At 35.3% G+C, this 18,798-nt stretch overlaps 1 protein-coding gene across 5 annotated transcripts in view; it reads right to left on the bottom strand.

The window, feature by feature from the left end:
* LOC103909721 (cytochrome P450 2J4) overlaps positions 1 to 18,798 on the bottom strand; it is a 36,552-nt gene continuing 17,754 nt past the window's right edge. For all 5 annotated transcript variants that reach the window (XM_073939421.1, XM_009297123.5, XM_068216958.2 and 2 more), the window contains 7 exons: positions 16,102 to 16,251; positions 15,797 to 15,957; positions 14,065 to 14,241; positions 11,585 to 11,723; positions 6,593 to 6,780; positions 3,946 to 4,087; positions 1 to 2,539 (listed from right to left, as the gene is read on the bottom strand). In XM_073939421.1, coding sequence (XP_073795522.1) covers positions 2,343 to 2,539; positions 3,946 to 4,087; positions 6,593 to 6,780; positions 11,585 to 11,723; positions 14,065 to 14,241; positions 15,797 to 15,957; positions 16,102 to 16,251 — 1,154 coding nt within the window. In that variant the 3' untranslated portion in view covers positions 1 to 2,342. The remainder of the gene's footprint in view (positions 2,540 to 3,945; positions 4,088 to 6,592; positions 6,781 to 11,584; positions 11,724 to 14,064; positions 14,242 to 15,796; positions 15,958 to 16,101; positions 16,252 to 18,798) is intronic.

The following is an 18,798-nucleotide window of genomic DNA, read 5'->3' as shown; positions in this document are numbered from 1 at the left end:
TTTAGATTAAAATATTCAATGTATTTTATTAGCAATGATACAATATTTGAACTATACAATTTATTAAAAAACAAAACAGAGATTTTTGGCTTTCATAACATCATTGTAAGTGCTTTGTAATGTGTAAAATTGTAAACAATCTATGGATGTAAACTCCAAGTCTAAATATTGACATCATAAGGGGAAGGAAATGCCAGAACAGTAATTTACAAAACAGTAATTCCAACATCAGCAAGAGTCTTTGTTTGATGACATTGGAGGAACTCGTTGATCTTCCACTATCAGCATGAGTGGTACTTTTCTACCGGTAAGTTTATACTTTGTGGTACAGTATGAGAGTGTTGCCTCATTATACTTTTCCAAAAATATTTCCCAGATTCTGTTTAACGGGGAGATTTAAAAAACAACAACACATTTTTAGTGTTTTTTAATGTTAGTTAATAGTTTAAATAACTAATTTCTTGTCTTTGCCATGACGACGAACGTATTCTACAAGATACTAGTGACGACTGACTTCTTGATGCTTCGAATCCTTTACGAATCTTGCGTTTTAAATCAATGTTTTGGAGCGTTTATCAAATTGTCAAGATCATGTGATTTCAGCTCTATTTTAACGATCTAGGCGCAAAAGCATTAAAGGCGTGTCAGAATCTACTTTTGCTATTTTAAAGGACAGAAAAATCCACTTTGCACCGTGGCGCATGGTCTAACAGGGTTGAGCTTTTTCTCTTAATGAGTAGCAGTTTTTTTTCAGTCGCTTTCAGTCGTTTCTCACAACACCAGTGCATTTCTGCACAACAGTTTATGCATTTCTCAAAACAATTAGTACAAACTGCAAAACCTAGCTGATAACCTGCAAAAGCGCATCACATGCCAAAAATGGATAGTTTATACCTCAAAAGCAAGTATACATGTCAATCAAAGCACAGTATTATCAAAATGAAAAGTCCTGACACTATTGTTTATGAACAAGATAGTCATATGGCTTTGTCATGTTTTCATTATGTCAGTTTACTCTGGACATTTTTTCAATGCAAAAAAGTCATATTTTGGTGAAACTTCGTAAAAATGCTCAAGATAGTACCATATACTATTAGCACAGCCAATTAAAAAATACAGTAAAGTTGGACATCACTGCATTTAGTGAGTGTATCTGAGTACAAGACACTGAATATGTATGTTTCACATTTTTTCTGCATTTGCTCTTTACAATTAGAATTTTTTCACAGCATTGTGCAGAAGAATAAACACACCCTTATTTACAACAAACATAAACTTTCTTTGGGTTGAACTGTGCACAACTGTACACAATATTGCAGAACATATTGGAACTGAACCAACATACATACACAGGTCTGTAAATCATTCATGAAACTGTAATTTAGAAGACATTTTTTGTAAAATAAAGATTTAAACATTTTTTTAAATAAAATTAGCCTGCAAGATTTTGACAGCTAGTTCAACATTTTTGTATGTAATGACTCAAGTAATGAAATGAAGACTATTCGTTTTTTATGGAATGACTTTTCAGGATTCACAAGTTTAGTTAATTTTGACTGACATGACATCAGCAAATGATAATGTTATAAACAGCAGAGAGTTGTATGAAAGCAATTGATGCATGTCCAAAAGCATTCGCAATTTGTTGGAAGGAATGAGAAACTGCTACTGGGATGTGCACAAAACTGTTTTGAGAAATGCATGACCTGTTGTGCAAATGTAAATAGTGTTGTGAGAAATGCACCAAAGCGACGGAAAAAAACTGTAAGCGCAAAGATTTGTTTCAAAACTATTTCTAAATTCAGTTCTAATTTCCAGCACACAAATAAATGAACAACAATAACGAAGTGTGGTCAAAAACCTGAGTTATATCCAAATGCACTTGCTGTGCCGCATATGGTCTAAAACCTGACAGGTGGACAAATCTAAGCTTGTTTTTAATAAAACAAATATGAATATGGATATTATAAATAATACTGCTAATAATAACATTATACAAAAACAATATATTAACATTACACAAAATTATACAAATAATCTCATATTAAACTTTATTTTACATCTACAAAATCATGAGAGATTCGTGATCTTTATTTTAAGCAATAAAAAAAAATCGCTATTCTCGTTTTAGCCAGAATTTTGCAGCTCTAACTGTACATCCTATTTGTATTATTCAATGTGTCAGCGAGGCTGGACAATAGACCGGCTTTGATCTGATTTGAATTCTATCAAAAGTTTCTTCTGGTGTTAAACATTAGACGGGAAATATTTGAAAAAGAACTAACAATTTTGTCATCAACTGTATTTTTCTAAAGTTTACCTGATCTGACTCTGCTTTTATTTTAGGATGCTGTGTTGTCGCACTGTCGAGGCACAGCTTTAATACGGAAGGGCTCGGGAGCAGATGCGATGGCCACCGTCCTCTTCAGACTCAGTGTTTCTCCTTCCGGAGGCAGGAAAGTGAAATGCTGCATCAGAGAGATGAAGAAGAGGAAGAGCTCCATACCGGCCAGCTGCTCACCTGGACACATCCGCTTACCTGCAAGACAACAGCTGACTCTATAAACCTGCTCACCACCTCAGAGTGTTAAAATAAGGTCATACACTATTATTCAATTATAGGCACATTTCAGATTAAATAAATCAACCTTTTTAATTTAGTAAAGATGCATTAAATAGATCGAAAGTTATGTGATTATGTAATATCCAGTTAAAAAGAAATGCACCATCAAAATGCAACAATAAATGTGTTTATTTCAGCAGGGGCACAACTGCACATTTACAGAGGGGTATGCGGGTTCAAGTTTTGCCCCCCCTCATTCTGAATATTCTGACTGTTTGTTCATGTGTCAGTTTTAACAGGGTTAAGAACCGTTATAATCAAGCATATAAAATTTATCTAGGGGAATTTTTTTTTCCAAACATTATTTTCTATTTTATCTGAAATATATTCAGTAGGCCAGCACGGAGTCTGAATGCGCAAAAATCAGCAGATCTTTAGCCCGTGATTGAGTCCATGTATTTACTTGTGTAAATGTGTGTAAATTTATATTTATTCAGTTTTTAAATTCATTTCACTAATACTGTATATTATTGTAATATGATCATTGTAATATTAGAATGTTCATATGATTTATTTACAATACAGTTTGTAAAGTAATATTTTCTGCCTTGTAGTAGATCTATTATATGAAAGACTTGCTTTGTTTACTAAGTGGATCTAATTTGATTTGCTTACATTCATTAAAAGTTTAAAGCTATTTTTTTATTTAATATTTATTTTTTTACTTATGATAATCCTAAAATCATTCCGCATAAATCCGCAGATTTTTTACAAAATTCTTCGCAAAAATAGCAAAAAATATCCACAGATTCTATCTGGCCATAATATTCAGGTCTGTACTTATAAAATTTGTGTGATCATTAAGTTGATTAAAAAGTAATAGTGTGAATTAAGCTTATCAATCTCTTATCCAGTCTGTCATGGCAGTTTTCATTTTGAAGGCATTGTTTGTTCTCTTTTCTCTTTTTATGTTCTCTTTTTTTCGTTTTCTATTTTGCGCTCCACGTCTTCTCATTCTTCTCTCCATTTTGAACATGTGACTGTAACCGAGCAATGCAATAATATCCAGCTGCAACTATTAAATAAAGTACAATATTATACTCGTATAAAATGCTAAATAAACATTTAAAGATATATATATATATATATATATATATATATATATATATATATATATATATATATATATATATATATATATATATATAAATTTTTTTTTTTAGTTTTATTATTTGAAACTTTTAATAAGGATCCTTTCAAAAATAGTTTTGGCACAATAGCGCCCCCCCATGTGTGGCGCCCCTATGCACTGCATATACTGCACACCCACGTTTTGCGCCACTGTATTTCAGGTCTACATTAAGTTCCTTCTCAGAACTCACCTATTGAAAAGGGAATGAAATTTTCTCTCTTCACAAATTTGCCGTTTTCATCCAGAAAGTGAGCTGGGTTGAATTCATTGGGTGTGCAGTACTCATTCTTGTCCTCTAGGATCGGCTTCAGCATCGGCAACACCATCACACCCTGTCAATAATAACACAGTTCATAATAAATAAACCTGTACAAATACAATACTGGTCCTACAATCATACATGAACTTTGATCAACTTTTAGCTGAAAAATGAACTTTTTTGGATTCAGATTTGGAAGGGATGTTGTGATCAGGATTTGAAGTATTAAACCACCAGTTCTGCTGCACCTCATGATATCACTCCGCCTGGTGCACCAGCAGTGTTTCCTGACTATTACACCAGAATGAGGGTATAGTTCCCAGCAATATTGGCCTAGAAAATAGTCACTTTTCATTTCCTGTCAGTTTTATGACACAATGTAACTACAGAAGACTCAAACTTTTAATTATAGTTAAATTATAACTAAATTATAACTCTTTTCTAAAAATTCAGAACAAAATGCTAATGGTGTAATCCGATTCAATTCATTACGCTAAGCTAAAAGTAGTTCAAGACAACAGTTTACCTCTAGCAAACTTGAAAATTTAATCTTTTTCAACAAAAGGTGGAGACTTACTTTACTTAACATTTTAAATAATACTTAATGATTTAATGACACAAATCTTAGGCCTTAAATAATGCTTGTAGGGACTGCAAACAACAATATTTAGCTTACAACCTAATTAACTGTATTCTCAATTTTGCCACCAGGCTATACTTTTATAAAACCTTTTTAAATTATAGCTATTTTTTAGTACTGAGTTGCGACTGGAAGGACATCCACTGTGTAAAATATACGCTGGAACAGTTGGCGGTTCATTCCACTGTGGCGACCTCTGATAAATATGGGACTAAGCTGAAGGAAAATGAATGAATAAATAAATTATAGCTAGCTAGCTAATGTTAAAGCTACATACTATATTTTTTTAAGTTGGTTTGAAGCGACTGACAAGTTGACGAGCGAGGAAGGAATAAAACACCACTGAATACTAGAATATAACTATATAGAATAATCTATAACGCAATAGCCAAACTAGAACACAATAGAATAGAACAATTACATTTTGATAAATGAAAGGTAAAAATAAATACGACAAACAAAAATCCTTGATATTACATGACTAGGACAAAAATATAAAATAATTCTTTGACTTTGAATAGTTATGTTTCCATCCACTTATTTTTGTGTATTTTGGAGATGCGGATAAAAACGTACAGTATGTGTAACTGAGAGGGATAAACTTTTTGTTCGATTAGAAAAGATGCACATAAACTATGATGGAAGGGCGACGAGGTGGGCAGCACGTTCCCCTGACAGCAAGAAGGTCACTGGTTCCAGCCTCGGCTGGGTCAGTTGGAATTTGTGTGGAGTTTGCATGTTCTCCCTGCCTTCGCGTGGGTTTCCTCCAGGTGCTCCGGTTTCCCCCACAGTCCGAAGACATGCGGTACAGGTGAATTGGGTAAGCTAAAATTAACCGTAGGGTATGAGTGTGTGTGTGAATGAGAGTGTGTGGGTGTTTTCCAGTGATGGGTTGCAGCTAGAAGGGCATCCACAGCGTAAAAAACATATACTGGATAAGTTGGCGGTTCATTCCGCTGTGGCGACCCCAGATTGATAAAGGGACTAAGCCGAAAAGAAAATGTATGAATAAGTGAATCTACGATGGAAACACTTTTACTGAACAAATTCCAGTATGTGCATTAAAAAAAAGTCATGATGAAAATGTGTGTGAATGGACAAACCAGCAGACTGAGCACATTGTAATGATCAAAAAAATAATTCTCGATCGCCTTAACTGTGTTATTATATTATTAATGACCTCCAGAATGAAGAGCGTCTGTGCTCCGCGTCTCAAACCTTTAAATGCCATCATGCGCTCACTGCATGTCGATGTAGTGTCTTCTTAGGCGCAAGTCATTTTTAAAAGAAAGAAGATTCAGGCAGCTTCTCAACATTTTTACTGTTGATGTTTGACGCCAGTCAATCAGAAAGTTACTATTTTGTTTGCTTTGACTCACTGGATGGAAACGCTGCACATCTTTTATGCAACAATCCAGTTTCGTGCATAAATTTAAATCACATCTTTGGACGGAAACATAGCTAGTGACTCAAATAGACCTTTTAAATTACATAACATTTAAAAAAAAATTAACTGTGGTAAACCCATCTATGATTTTAAGTGTAAAGTTCACATGAACCGGAAGCTGCAAACGTGTTTTTTTTTTTTTTTTTTTTTTTTTTGTATTGTGACGCAGTTCCTAGGGAAACGAAATATTAAATGAGGAAACAGTGAATGTGGCTTGTTTCTTTCTACTGCGAGCAGATTGGGGCGTGGTTAAGTATGTTAGCCACGCCCAATACCTCAGGCATACCTAATCTGAGAATTTAACTGAAAACAAACAGGAAGTGCATTTGAAGATTTCAATTAAAGATTACACGGGCAAACATGTTTTTATCGTAATGACACACAGGCGAATTGTACACCACAAAACTAGCAATGTGAGCTAACAAAATCAATATGGTTAGTTTTGATCTCATGTGTACTTTAAAATATGACTCAGCATTTATTCGTCTCACCTTTGGGATCAGAAATCCCGCTACTGTAGTGTCTTTGCTGGCGACTCTGGGTGGAATAAAGGCTAGGACGTTTGCAAACCTCTGAACCTCATGCATGACTGCATACGTGTACGGCAGATGAGCCCTGTCCTCCATCAGTGGCTGACGCGACTGACCAATCACCTGATCGATCTCAGTATGCACTTTCTCTATGGGGAATCAACATGGAGAGAGCACATGAGTGTTAATAAAGTCTGAAATTTCATTAAAATCTGCATTTTTCTCAGCATTTTCTGTTGTGTGTAGTTTCTGTAAATTTATAGATGGCAAAGAATAGGTTATTTTCATTGCCTTTGAAGTGAAGTAACTCAACATAAACATAACAGGCTGAGAAAAAACACATTTAAGAGGAACATTTCAGACGTCACTTAGAGGGGTTTGCATCTGAACTCTTCATACAATCAATGATGGAAAGACTGCTGAAAAAAATTATCATTACTTAAAGGTGCAGTATGGAAGTTTGACACCCAGTGGTTGAACTAGATATTGCAATCCTGGATTAAAACAAAAGCAAGTGCAGGTTGCCAGACTGAGGACAGGAGCCGTGATCTAAATAAGAGTAACGGCATCCAATAGAAGGAATATTTTCCTTATTAAAACTACTTTTATTTAAACGTTTATAACAATAAGTGTATAGTGATAAGTTATATAAATGAATGTTCAAATAATTTACTTTTTTTTTTTATTTCACTAATATTTCCAAGCATAGTAACCACTTGGGGCCGTTTCAGAAAGGAGGTTAAGTGAAAACTCTGAGTATTTCAACCCTGAAATGAGAGAAACTCTGGGTTTTCCATTTCAAAATGGCAGGTTTATCAAACTGGAGAAAGCAGGGTAAGTCAAGCCTGTTTCTGAAAGAGAGGTAACTTTAACTCAGAGTCAGTTACTGTGGTAACTTACTCTGTGAATCTAACCTGGTCAGGAGCAGGTTTTATTCTCTAAACTCTTGAGTTTCTGTCGGTCTCCTCCCCTTATTTAAAGACGAAAGAGTGTTTCTCGCCTTAGCCTTACGTTTCCACCCACCTATTTTTATGCACATTTTGGAGATGTAGATACAAACGATTAATGGAAACGTCATGATGCACATCACTTTTGAAAATATGCATAAAAACATGCGCATAACTAAGATAAACTTTTATTTGAAAGAAAAGATGCACCTAAACTACGATGGAAACACTTTTACTGAACACATTCCAGTATGTGCATTAAAAAAGGTTTGTTATTGACCTTATTTTAAAATGCGGAAGTGCGCCTGTTTTCGCGATTGTTTTAGAACATGGGTGTCCAAACCTTTTGGGCCAAGGGCCAGATGCAAAAAAAAAAAAAAACGTCCTGGGCCAAATTTTACATACATCACGCAGACACACACACACACACACATATATATATATATATATATATATATATATATATATATATATATATATATATATATATATATATATGGATGGATGGATAGATGTGTGTGTGTATATTATCATGGAATTATTTTATTTTGTCATCCAACTGTGTGTCTAGAAAGACTTAAGGTTTTAAAAAACTTGAATCTTCTCTGGGCAAATTACAGTTGCAACACTCCTCCTTTAGAAATTCTCCTTCAGTGAAGAGTTTCCTGTGCTGTGCGATTAGCTGAGCTACTTCATAACTAGCCACACTGCAAAAAAAATGCTTTTCTTACTTAGATTTTTTTGTCTTGTTTCGAGTCCAAATATAAAAAAATTCTCAAATCAAGAAAATTTTTCTAGACAAGCAAAACATATTGTCTTGATTTGAGAAATAATATGCCAATATTAAGAGAGTTTTTCCTTAAAACAAGCAAATGAATCTGCCAATGGGGTGAGCAAAATAATTTGCTTGTTTTAAGGAAAAACTCACTTAAAATTGGCATACTATTTCTCAAAATAAATTAGAAAACTCTCCTTTACTTAAGATTTTTTAGATATTTGGACTTGAAACAGGACAAAAAATATAAATAAAAAAAGCATTTTTTGCAGTGTAGTGTAGAATTTTCTTGCACTTTATTAGCACGAAAAAACTGCTGTTGTTGAGCTGATAGGGCAGCTGCTAATAGTTTTAACTTTTGATCTCGTTCAGCACCAGTGTAAGAGCTGAAGGCCTGATGCTTTATTTCATAATGTCTTTTAATATTATATTCCTTCATTACTGCAACTGATTCCTGGCATTAAACAGAAACATTTCCAGCTGACCTCTGTGAAGAAATATTCTTTGCCCCAATGTGACTGAAATTTCCTGCAGTCACTGTTGATTTTCCTTTTTCTTGGTGTGCCATGGCTCGCCAAAACGTGATTATCAATTATGTTTCTTTCAGTTTGTTCGGTTCGTTTTACATCATAACAAGAACCCTGTTTTAGAACTTCCGATTCAGTCGCCTATGGGAGAAATTTTTTAATCTCTCGGTAAATCAACTAGTTCAAGTTTAAACTCTGAGTAGGTTGAACCTCCTTACTGAAACAGGCCCCTGGTCGACCTTTTATCCATAGGCTATCATTTTTATTTTAATTGCTTATTATAGGGCGAAGCAATGGCAGTAGGTAGTGCTGTCCCCTCATAGCAAGAAGGTCGCTGGTTCGAACCTCTGCTCAAGTTGTCGTTTCTGTATGGAGTTTGCATGTTCTCCCTGCGTTCGCCTGGGTTTCCTCCAGGTGCTCCGGTTTCCCCCACAGTTCAAAGACATGTGGTATAGGTGAATTGGGTAGGTTAATTCACCTATATTGGGCTTATTTAGTTATTTTTAAAGTAAAGAAGATTCAGGCAGCTTCTCCAATCTCAATAAATTCCATTTTAACTGTTGATATTTGGCGCCAGTTAATCAGAAACTGACATTTTTTTTCTATATAGGCTAAATTGTCCGTTGTGTGTGTGTGTTTGGATGTTTCCCAGGGACGGGTTGCGGCTGGAAGGGCATCCGCTGCGTAAAAACGTGCTGGATATGTTGGCGGTTCATTCCGCTGTGGCGACCCCGGATTAATAAAGGGACTAAGCCGACGAGAAAATGAATGAATGCTTATTACTATTTATCAGAGTTGTGTCAGTATATTATTCACTGCAAGCTTGGACTAAAAATATTTTCAAGGAGTGCCCCTTTGAACTCGCAATATTGTTGAAAACACAGAACTTTCAGCTCTTATATGTAAAAGGATTTCAGTTCTTATATGTCCTCTGCTTGCAAACACGTTAACAAACACTTGTGATCGGTTCAGATCGATCGGAGGATCCATAGTGCAAATATTTGCTGCTTATATTGCAGATTTTAAATGAGCTGAAACGCAATTCTTGAGATTTTTTGGGCACAACCTTATTGCTATAGCTGAATTATTAGCTTTCCTGTATATTTTTTTCCTAAATATCTAGGGATGTAACGGTATTGTAAATACCGTCATACCGCAATATTAATTTTTTTCGATATTACCGTAGTCGCATGACTCGGTAAAACTATAGGTCTTCTGAGAAAATTTGCTCAGGCGAATGAAGCGAACGGGAGGTACCGGAAACTACAATTCCCATCAGCCCAGGCTTGGCCATAATCCCTTGCGGTCTGTTGTCGCTACAGATCCAGTAATGCGGAAATGGAGTGTGCTGCTAGAAGCGGGGATCAAAAAGAGCTGGAAAACCCTAAAGCGGGTGTTGTCGCCGCGCGCGTACTGAATAGTGGTGTTGTCGCGCGAGTTCTTATCAGCTGTGTTGTCGCGCGCGTACTGAATAGCGGTGTTGTCGCGCGAGTTCTTATCAGCTGTGTTGTCGCGTGCGTACTTTAAAGCTGGACGGAGGGTGTGTCGCGTCGCGGAGGCACTTTTGATCATTTTGGAAGGGAACTTTCTATCCAAGACTAAAAAGGGCATGTGCACTGCACAGATTGAGCACTGTGTGTGCACGTGCCTGCAAGTTGGGGAATACGACTAATCAGTCATGGGGACTGCAGAAACACAGCACACTGTTCAGATTGATGCAGACATGAGACCTCTATCTCACTCATGGTTTGTCCTCTCAAGTGGGGGAAAGACAATGCACAACGTTACCCACTGCTGTCAACCTGGGCCAAGTCATATCTCTGTTGTCCCAGAAACCTCAGTCCCAAATGAGAGGGTTTTTTTCTGTTGCAGGGGACATTGTAAATGCCCAGAGATACCAGCTTTTACCAGATTATATTTATATGATAATTTTCCTTTAAACCCATCTCTATCTAAGTGAGTGAGTGATTAAATGTTTAATGTGATGAGTTTTCAACAATACTAAATTGAAACTTTATTTTTTTACATGGTTTAATATTTTTTTGTTATTAAAATTGAAGTTCCTGTTTCAAAGCTTACAGATAGATGGCTAATTTGTATGTCATTGACACTTTTGGCACTTTTTTGGAGTATTTTCATAAGTTTTGTTTTTTCCTGTAAATTATTCAATAAATACCGTACCGTGACATTCATACCGAGGTATTACCGTACCGTGAAATTCTGATACCGTTACATTCCTATAAATATCTGTTTAATGGAGGGAACACGTTTCTAATCATCATAGTTTTAATAACTCATTTCTAATCACTGATTTATTTCATCTTTGCCATGATGACAGCACATAATATTAGACTAGATATTCTTCAAGATACTAGTATTCAGCTCAAAGTGACATTTAAAGGCTTAACTAGGTTAATTAGGCAGGCTAGGGTAATTAGGCAAGTTATTGTATAACAATGGTTTATTCTGTAGACAATCCAAAACAAATATTGCTTAAGGGGGCTAATAATATTAACCTTAATATGGCTTAAGATAATTAAAAACTGCTTATATTCTAGCCAAAATAAAATGAATAAGACTTTCTCCAGAAGAAAAAATATTAAAGGAAATACTATGCAAAATTCCTCGCTCTGTTAAACATCATTCGGGAAATATTTGAACAAAAAATTCACAAGAGGCCGAATAATTCTATATGGTGACCCACCTTGCACATCTGGATACTTGGCCATGTAGAGTAAAGCCCAAACCAGTGTTTTAGCAGTGCTTTCTGTCCCCGCGCCAAACAGATCCAGCACACAGTGAATCAGGTTTTCCTCTGTGAATTCGGCTTCTTTGTCCTTACACTGGAAACAATGGGGAAGATGAAGAAGGGGAGTTAACTAGGAGCTGCGCGATACTGGGAAAATCTGCAATGTGCAATATTGCTGCTGAGTACTGCAATAACAATTCTTGCACTATAACAGGGGTGGGCAACCCTGTTCCTGGAGAGCCACCTTCCTGCAGATTTCAGTTGCTACCCATATCAAACACACCTGCCTGTAATTATCACGTGGTGTTCAGGTCCTAATTAATTGGTTCAGGTGTGTTTGATATGGGTTGCAACTGAAATCTGCAGGAAGGTGGCTCTCCAGGAACAGGGTTGGCCACCCCTGAACTATAACATTTACCTAAACAAATGCTACTTTTATTGCTATTTGCTATCGCTTTTAATGCTTTTAATATTATTAGCCATTTAAAAAAACACTAAATGAATGATTGTGCTAAATGAAATATGTAAAAGACATATTTTATAGATCGCATTAAATGTAATTCTGAATTTAAAAAAACTATGTTGGGCAAATTGTGAAACATTGCCACCTACAGATGAACTTCGGAACAGCATGTGAAAGCAAAACTATGATATTAAACTGTCTGAAATCCAGCCGTATGATACAGTATATGCTAAATGTTCTGGTATTTTTCCAGTACAAGCTCAGAAGATGTTAATTTCTTAGCTAGGGCATGTGTTAAAATTTAGTATTTTTATTAAACGGAAGTACTAATAAAATTCTGTTGTATTTTTATTTTTGTATTTTTATTTTTATCGTATTTTTATTGTGCAAAGATTAATCACGATTAATTGCATTCAAAATAAAAGTTTTTGTCATGTGTGCGTTTATTATTTATATTGATTATGTATATGTAATACCCACACATGTAAATAAAACAAAACAGATTTGTCAGATATTTAGTTGTGTATATAATTTGTTTCATTCATTGATTTTCTTTTCAGCTTAGTCCCTTTGTTAATCCAGAGTCGCCACAGTGTAATGAACCGCCAACCTATCCAGCACGTTTGTCCCTTCCAGCCACAACCTATCTCCGGGAAATATCCACACACTCATTGACACACATACACAATGGACACTTTAGCCTACCCAATTCCCTTATAGCGCATGTGTTTGGACTGTGGGGGAAACCGGAGCACCCAGAGGAAACCCACGCGAACACAAAGAGAACATGCAAACTCCACACAGAAACGCCAACTGATTCTGTTGGGACCAGCGACCTTCTTCCTGTGAGGCGAAAGCGCTACTCACTGCGTCGCCTAATTTGTATCATATACATCTATATTTTATACCTAAATATAAGCGAATGTGTATTTATATATACACAATAAATATACACGTACACAAACTTTTATTTTGGATGTGATTAATATTTGCCCAGCACTAACATTTAACAGTAACTTAATAAATCTGGCTTTTTTCCTGAACAAACATACAGTTGAAGTCATAATTACTAGCCACCCTTTTTTTTTTTTATATTTCCTAAATGATGTTTAACAGAGCAAGAAATTTTCACAGTATTTCCTATAATATTTTTTCTTCTGGAGAAAGTCTGATTTGTTTTATTTCGGCTAAAATAAAAGCAGTTTTTAATTTTTTATGAACCATTTTAAGGTCAAAATTATTAGCCCCTTTCAGCTATATATTTTTTAGATAGTCTACAGTACAAACCATCATTATACAATAACTTGCCTAATTACCCTAACCTGCCTAGTTACCCTAATTAACCTAGTTAAGCCTTTAAATGTCACTTTAAGCTGTATAGAAGTGTCTTGAAGAATATCTAGTCAAATATTTTTCACTGTCATCATGGCAAAGATAAAATAAATCAGTTATTAAAACTATTATGTTTATAAATGTCTCTTCGTTAAACAGAAATCATAGGAAAAAATAAACAGGGGCGCTAATAATTCTGACAAACTGTATATGTCAAAACAAACATTTATTTTGAATGGGATAAATCTTTGCCATGAACTCATTTTAACAGCAACTGTATTGAATCTGGCTTTATCCTCACTGTTGATTTATGTCTATTAACTAACATTTACCAATCAGACTTTATTATAAAGTGCTTGTAGTACTGTACTATTCCTTAGGGATTTGGTTGATACACTTATTTATTCTGAACATGCATACATGTGCAACACGCCAAGTGTTTATTGTTATTATAACTGTTAAAGTAACCCTTTTCTGGAGCTTAGGTCGATATTGTGATAATACCTTACACTGGAACTACAGGTTCAACAATTAACTGCAGCTAGAGTATTAGATACAGTCATACAGTATACCTAAAATGGCCTTTTCATTTCACTTGATGTCATTGAGATGCATGATTTGAAATGATTGATTCAGCTACCTTCTCGATTTCCTCCAGGTAACAGTCAATGTAGTCTCTTGGGCTGTATGGGTTTCTGTTCTCTTTGTGTTTGTTGATTTCCTCCTGGAAAAACAGCTTCAGCTTGGTGAGGTTGGCAAACGCTGTCTGGTGTTTACCCGGCAGCAACGGCATCACGCTGGGAAATGCGTTATACAACTGTTGAGGGATGAAAACAATCTGTCAGTAGAATATTAGAAATAACTGATAATAATCCATCATTAGAAATCCTTACTGAAGCACATTTCAAAAGAGCTGCATAATAAATGGTTTCAGCATCGATATCGCAATGTGCGCATGCAAAATAGTCAAATCTCAGGATCTGCCATGCTGAATCGCCACTATCATTGACCAGAGTCTGAAAAACACTCATGATTTGGGGAGTTTTTGAAACGTTTAACCATAAAGTAACCAAAACACTTGTTGTTTATGAGTGTTTTTATTAGTTAATTCAGTCGAAATGTATTCAGGCATGAGAAATTGAATTTCTAACTAAAAATTAATTGCATTAATGTACAGGGTGGCCTATTTATATGGATACTCCTTAATAAAATGGAAATGGTTGGTGATGTTAACGTCCCTCTTGTGGCACATTAGTATATGTAAGAGGGAAAACCTTTCTAGATGGGTGGTGACCATGGTGGCTATTTTGAAGTCGGACATCTTGGATCCAACTTTTGTTTTTTCAATAGGAAGGCGGTCATGTGACACTTCAAGCTTATTGGCAATTTCACAAGAAAAGCAATGGTGTGCTTGGTTTTAACGTAACTTTTTTCTTTCATGAGTTATTTAAAGTTTCTGACCACTTATAGATTGTGTTCAATGTGCTGCCAATTGTGTTGGATTGTCAATGCAACCCTCTTCTCCCGCTCTTCACACACTGATAGCAACACCGCAGGAGAAATGCCAGCACAGGCTTCCAGTATCTGTAGTTTCAGGTGCTGCACATCTTGTATCTTCACACCATAGACAATTGCCTTCAGATGACCCCAAAGATAAAAGTCTAAGGGGGTCAGATCAGGAGACCTTGGGGGCCGTTCAACTGGCCCACGACGACCAATCCACTTTTCAGGAAACTGTTCATCTAGGAATGCTCGGACCTGACACTCATAACGTGGTGGTGCACCTTGCTGGAAAAACTCAGGGAACGTGCCAGCTTCAGTGCATAAAGAGAGAAACACATCATCATGTAGCAATGTCAAACATCCAGTGGCCTTGAGGTTTCCATTGATGAAGATTGGCCCCACTATCTTTGTTGTCTATGGTGTGGAGATACAAGATGTGCAGCACCTGAAACTACAGATACTGGAAACCTAAACTTGTAAATAACTCATGAAAGAATAAAGTTGTGAAATTCCCAATAAGTTTGATGTGTCATATGACCCTCTTCCTATTGAAAAAACAATAGTTTGATCCAAGATGGCCGACTTTAAAATAGCCACCATGGTCACCACCCATCTTGATAAGTTTTCCCCCTCACATATACTAATGTGCCACAAGCAGGACGTTAATATCACCAACCAATCCCATTTTATTAAGGTGCATCCATATAAATGGCCCATCCTGTAGATACCCTAAAAACTAACAATACTGATACCAGCATCTATAAAACTTTATTTTATTTCATTGGACCTTTAAAATGCTTCACAAATACTATAGTATGCATGTACATGGTTTGAAAAGGGTAAAAAAGGCAGTAAATCTGGTTTCCTACCCGGCCCCAGATATTGATGGGCAGCTTAAAGGTGTCATCTGAATAATCCAACAGCTTATTAAAATCATCATTTCCGTAATCGAACTTGTATCCAAAAACGAGGCTGCATATTATATTGCCCACCGCGTAGGTCAGGATGTGATGAGGGTTGAACGGTAAACCTGGGAAAGCAAAAGAGAACAAACAAAATGGGTTTTAAAAAAAACTAAATAATATAAATAAAATATTAGGTGGCACAGTGGCTCAGTGGTTAGCCCTGTCGATGTAATAGAAAAGATGTAATAGAAACGATGTAAAAACTGTACCTCGCTCGCTCTGTACAGACTCACAGACAGAGCGACACTCCTGCAGGATGGAGTTTTCTAGAGTTTTCTTGCCCACACCGAAATACTTGAGTGTGGCCAGAGCGAAACGCCTCTGCTGACGACACATGTGACCACCAGAGAAGATCAGCCCTACAGATCAACACATTATTAGCCCTTCTGTGCATTTTATTTTGCATTATGCTTCAAAATATTTCCCAAGTTATGTATAACAAGGAAGGACTTTTTCACAGTATTTTCTATAACATTTTTCTACTAGAGATTTCTGATTTCTATAGAAGCCCATCTCTGGCAGGTGTGAAACAAAAATCCTGCCTTAAACTGTCTAAATTATGACTTAACAAGGCTGAAATTATGAGATAAAAAGTCTAAATTATGACTAAACAAGGCTGAAATTATGAGATAAAAAGTCAAAATTTTGACTAAACAAGGCTGAAATTATGAGATAAAAAGTCTAAATAATGAATTAAGGTTCAAATTATGAGATAAAAAGTCTAAATTATGACCAGGTTAAATTGATGAGATAAATAGTCAAAATTTAGACTTAACAAGGTTTAAATTATGAGATAAAAAGTCTAAACTATGACTTAACAATGTTAAAATTACGAGATAAAAAATCCAAATTACGACTCAAGGTTGAAATTATGAGATAAAATGTCAAAACTATGACTTCAGGTTAAAATTATGAGATAAAAAGTCTAAATTATGACTGAACAAGGTTGAAATTATGAGATAAACGTCAAAATTATGACTTAATGTTGAAATTATGAGATAAAAAGTCAAAATTGTGTCTTAACAAGGTTGAAATTATGAGATAAAAGTCAAAATTATGACTTAACAAGGTTGAAATTAGGAGATAAAAAGACAAAATTATGACTTAACAATGTTGAAATTATGAGATAAAAAGTCAAAATTCAAAAATCAAAAGGCAGCTTTTTTAATATTTAAAAAATGACCACATATATAACCATAATAATTGCAAATATGTTCAAATATATTATGTAAATATGGTCTATTATATATAATCAATCTGTATTTTTTTTTATATAATTTTCAGTTAAAGACTCAATAACTCTCTTGAATAGAGTATGTTTTATCATTTTAGAAGAATTAATAAAGTGATATCCATTTAGATGGTTGTTTGTCGCCACCTACTGGTGTAATAATGTCACTTCTACACAATCATTAAATCAGAATTTCATTTTTTTAATTAATAATTTCGAGTTTTTATCTCGTAATTTCAACTTCATAATTTCAACTTTTTAACAGGCTTTCATAAATTTTTTTTAAAGTTTGCAAATATATATGCACACACACACACACACACACACACACACACACACACACACACACACACACACACACACACACACACACACAGCTATGTTCAATATTATTAGACCAATTATTTTTCATATTAATTTTTAATAACGATTTATTAATTTACAGAACAAATCACTTTAAAAACACAATGCTTTAAAAGTGTTACCAAAAAGTAAACTCCAATTTTTTCCATAAAATTAATCACATTTAGCCTAAAATCGCGTAATTTGGATCAGAAAGCAATGCTGAATGTCTTTATTCATTTGCTTAAGTAAGCTTGTCAAGTTCATAATGTGAATCAAAATATTTATACTAAAAAAATGCTGGAGACAATCAATCATTCTGCAGTGCAATAAAATAATAATTGTTACAAAGAAATTAAAAGACTGAACCTTAAAACCTCATGATGGCATGCTTCTGAAAATCAAATGTCTGGTGTATAAATGTGGCCAGTCATGTGTTAACCCAATGTGCACTTCTGAATGAGGAGCATTCAGTCTCAATGTATGCTCCTGTAGCCATAGGGTCACTGGGTTTATGCACTGATGTGTGTTTTCATAGTTCTATATGAATGAACTTCTTTATTGCAAGAAGCAGGAAAATCCGATTTCTCATGTTGAATTACACATGATGAATCACTGCAGTCTATGGAATGTGCAATATTAAAGGGATTGTCACACAAAACTTTATATTTGCTCACTATTTTACTCTCCCTCAAGTGGCTTTCAAATACCTTACAGTTTTTTTCTTCTGTTAAACACAAAAGAAGATATTTTGAAGAATCCTCAATCCCCGGGTCTGAATGCAGATACAGTGGAAAGCAGTGCAGCAGGTCTCTTTCCCTTTATTTTCAACCATTAACCCTGCCGTAATCCGGAGGATTTTAAACGTGTTTCAACATCATGGGCCCTATCATACACCCGGCCCAATGTGGCGCAAGGCGCGGCGCAGTAGTCTTTTGGTAGTTTCAGCTTGGCGCAAGAGTGGTTTTGAGGCGTTGCGCTACGCTGTTTAAATAGCAAATGCATTAGCGCTCATATGTGCGCCCATAGGCGTTCTGGTCTAAAAAGGAAGACGTTCTGAGGCGGACCGCTGGCGCGTTGCTATTTTGAGAAACTATAATAGATTTTTCATTAGACCAAAACTAACCCGGTCTAAACTCTGGCGCAGAGTTGCGCCTCGCTTACACACTGCTTAATACACACAAGAGAGCAATAGGCAAATATCTTTACATATGAAAAAATGTAAATATTAAGGATATATATATAGGATATATTAAGAATAGATATAGGATATAAATATAAAGGATTAAAATATTACAAGACATTATTTTCTAGCCTACATAAATATGAAAAA

This window comes from Danio rerio, chromosome 23, assembly GCF_049306965.1.
Source record: "Danio rerio strain Tuebingen ecotype United States chromosome 23, GRCz12tu, whole genome shotgun sequence".
Lineage (NCBI taxonomy): Eukaryota > Metazoa > Chordata > Actinopteri > Cypriniformes > Danionidae > Danio > Danio rerio.
Note: the sequence above shows the minus strand (reverse complement) of the source record. Positions and strands in the feature narration are given on the sequence as shown.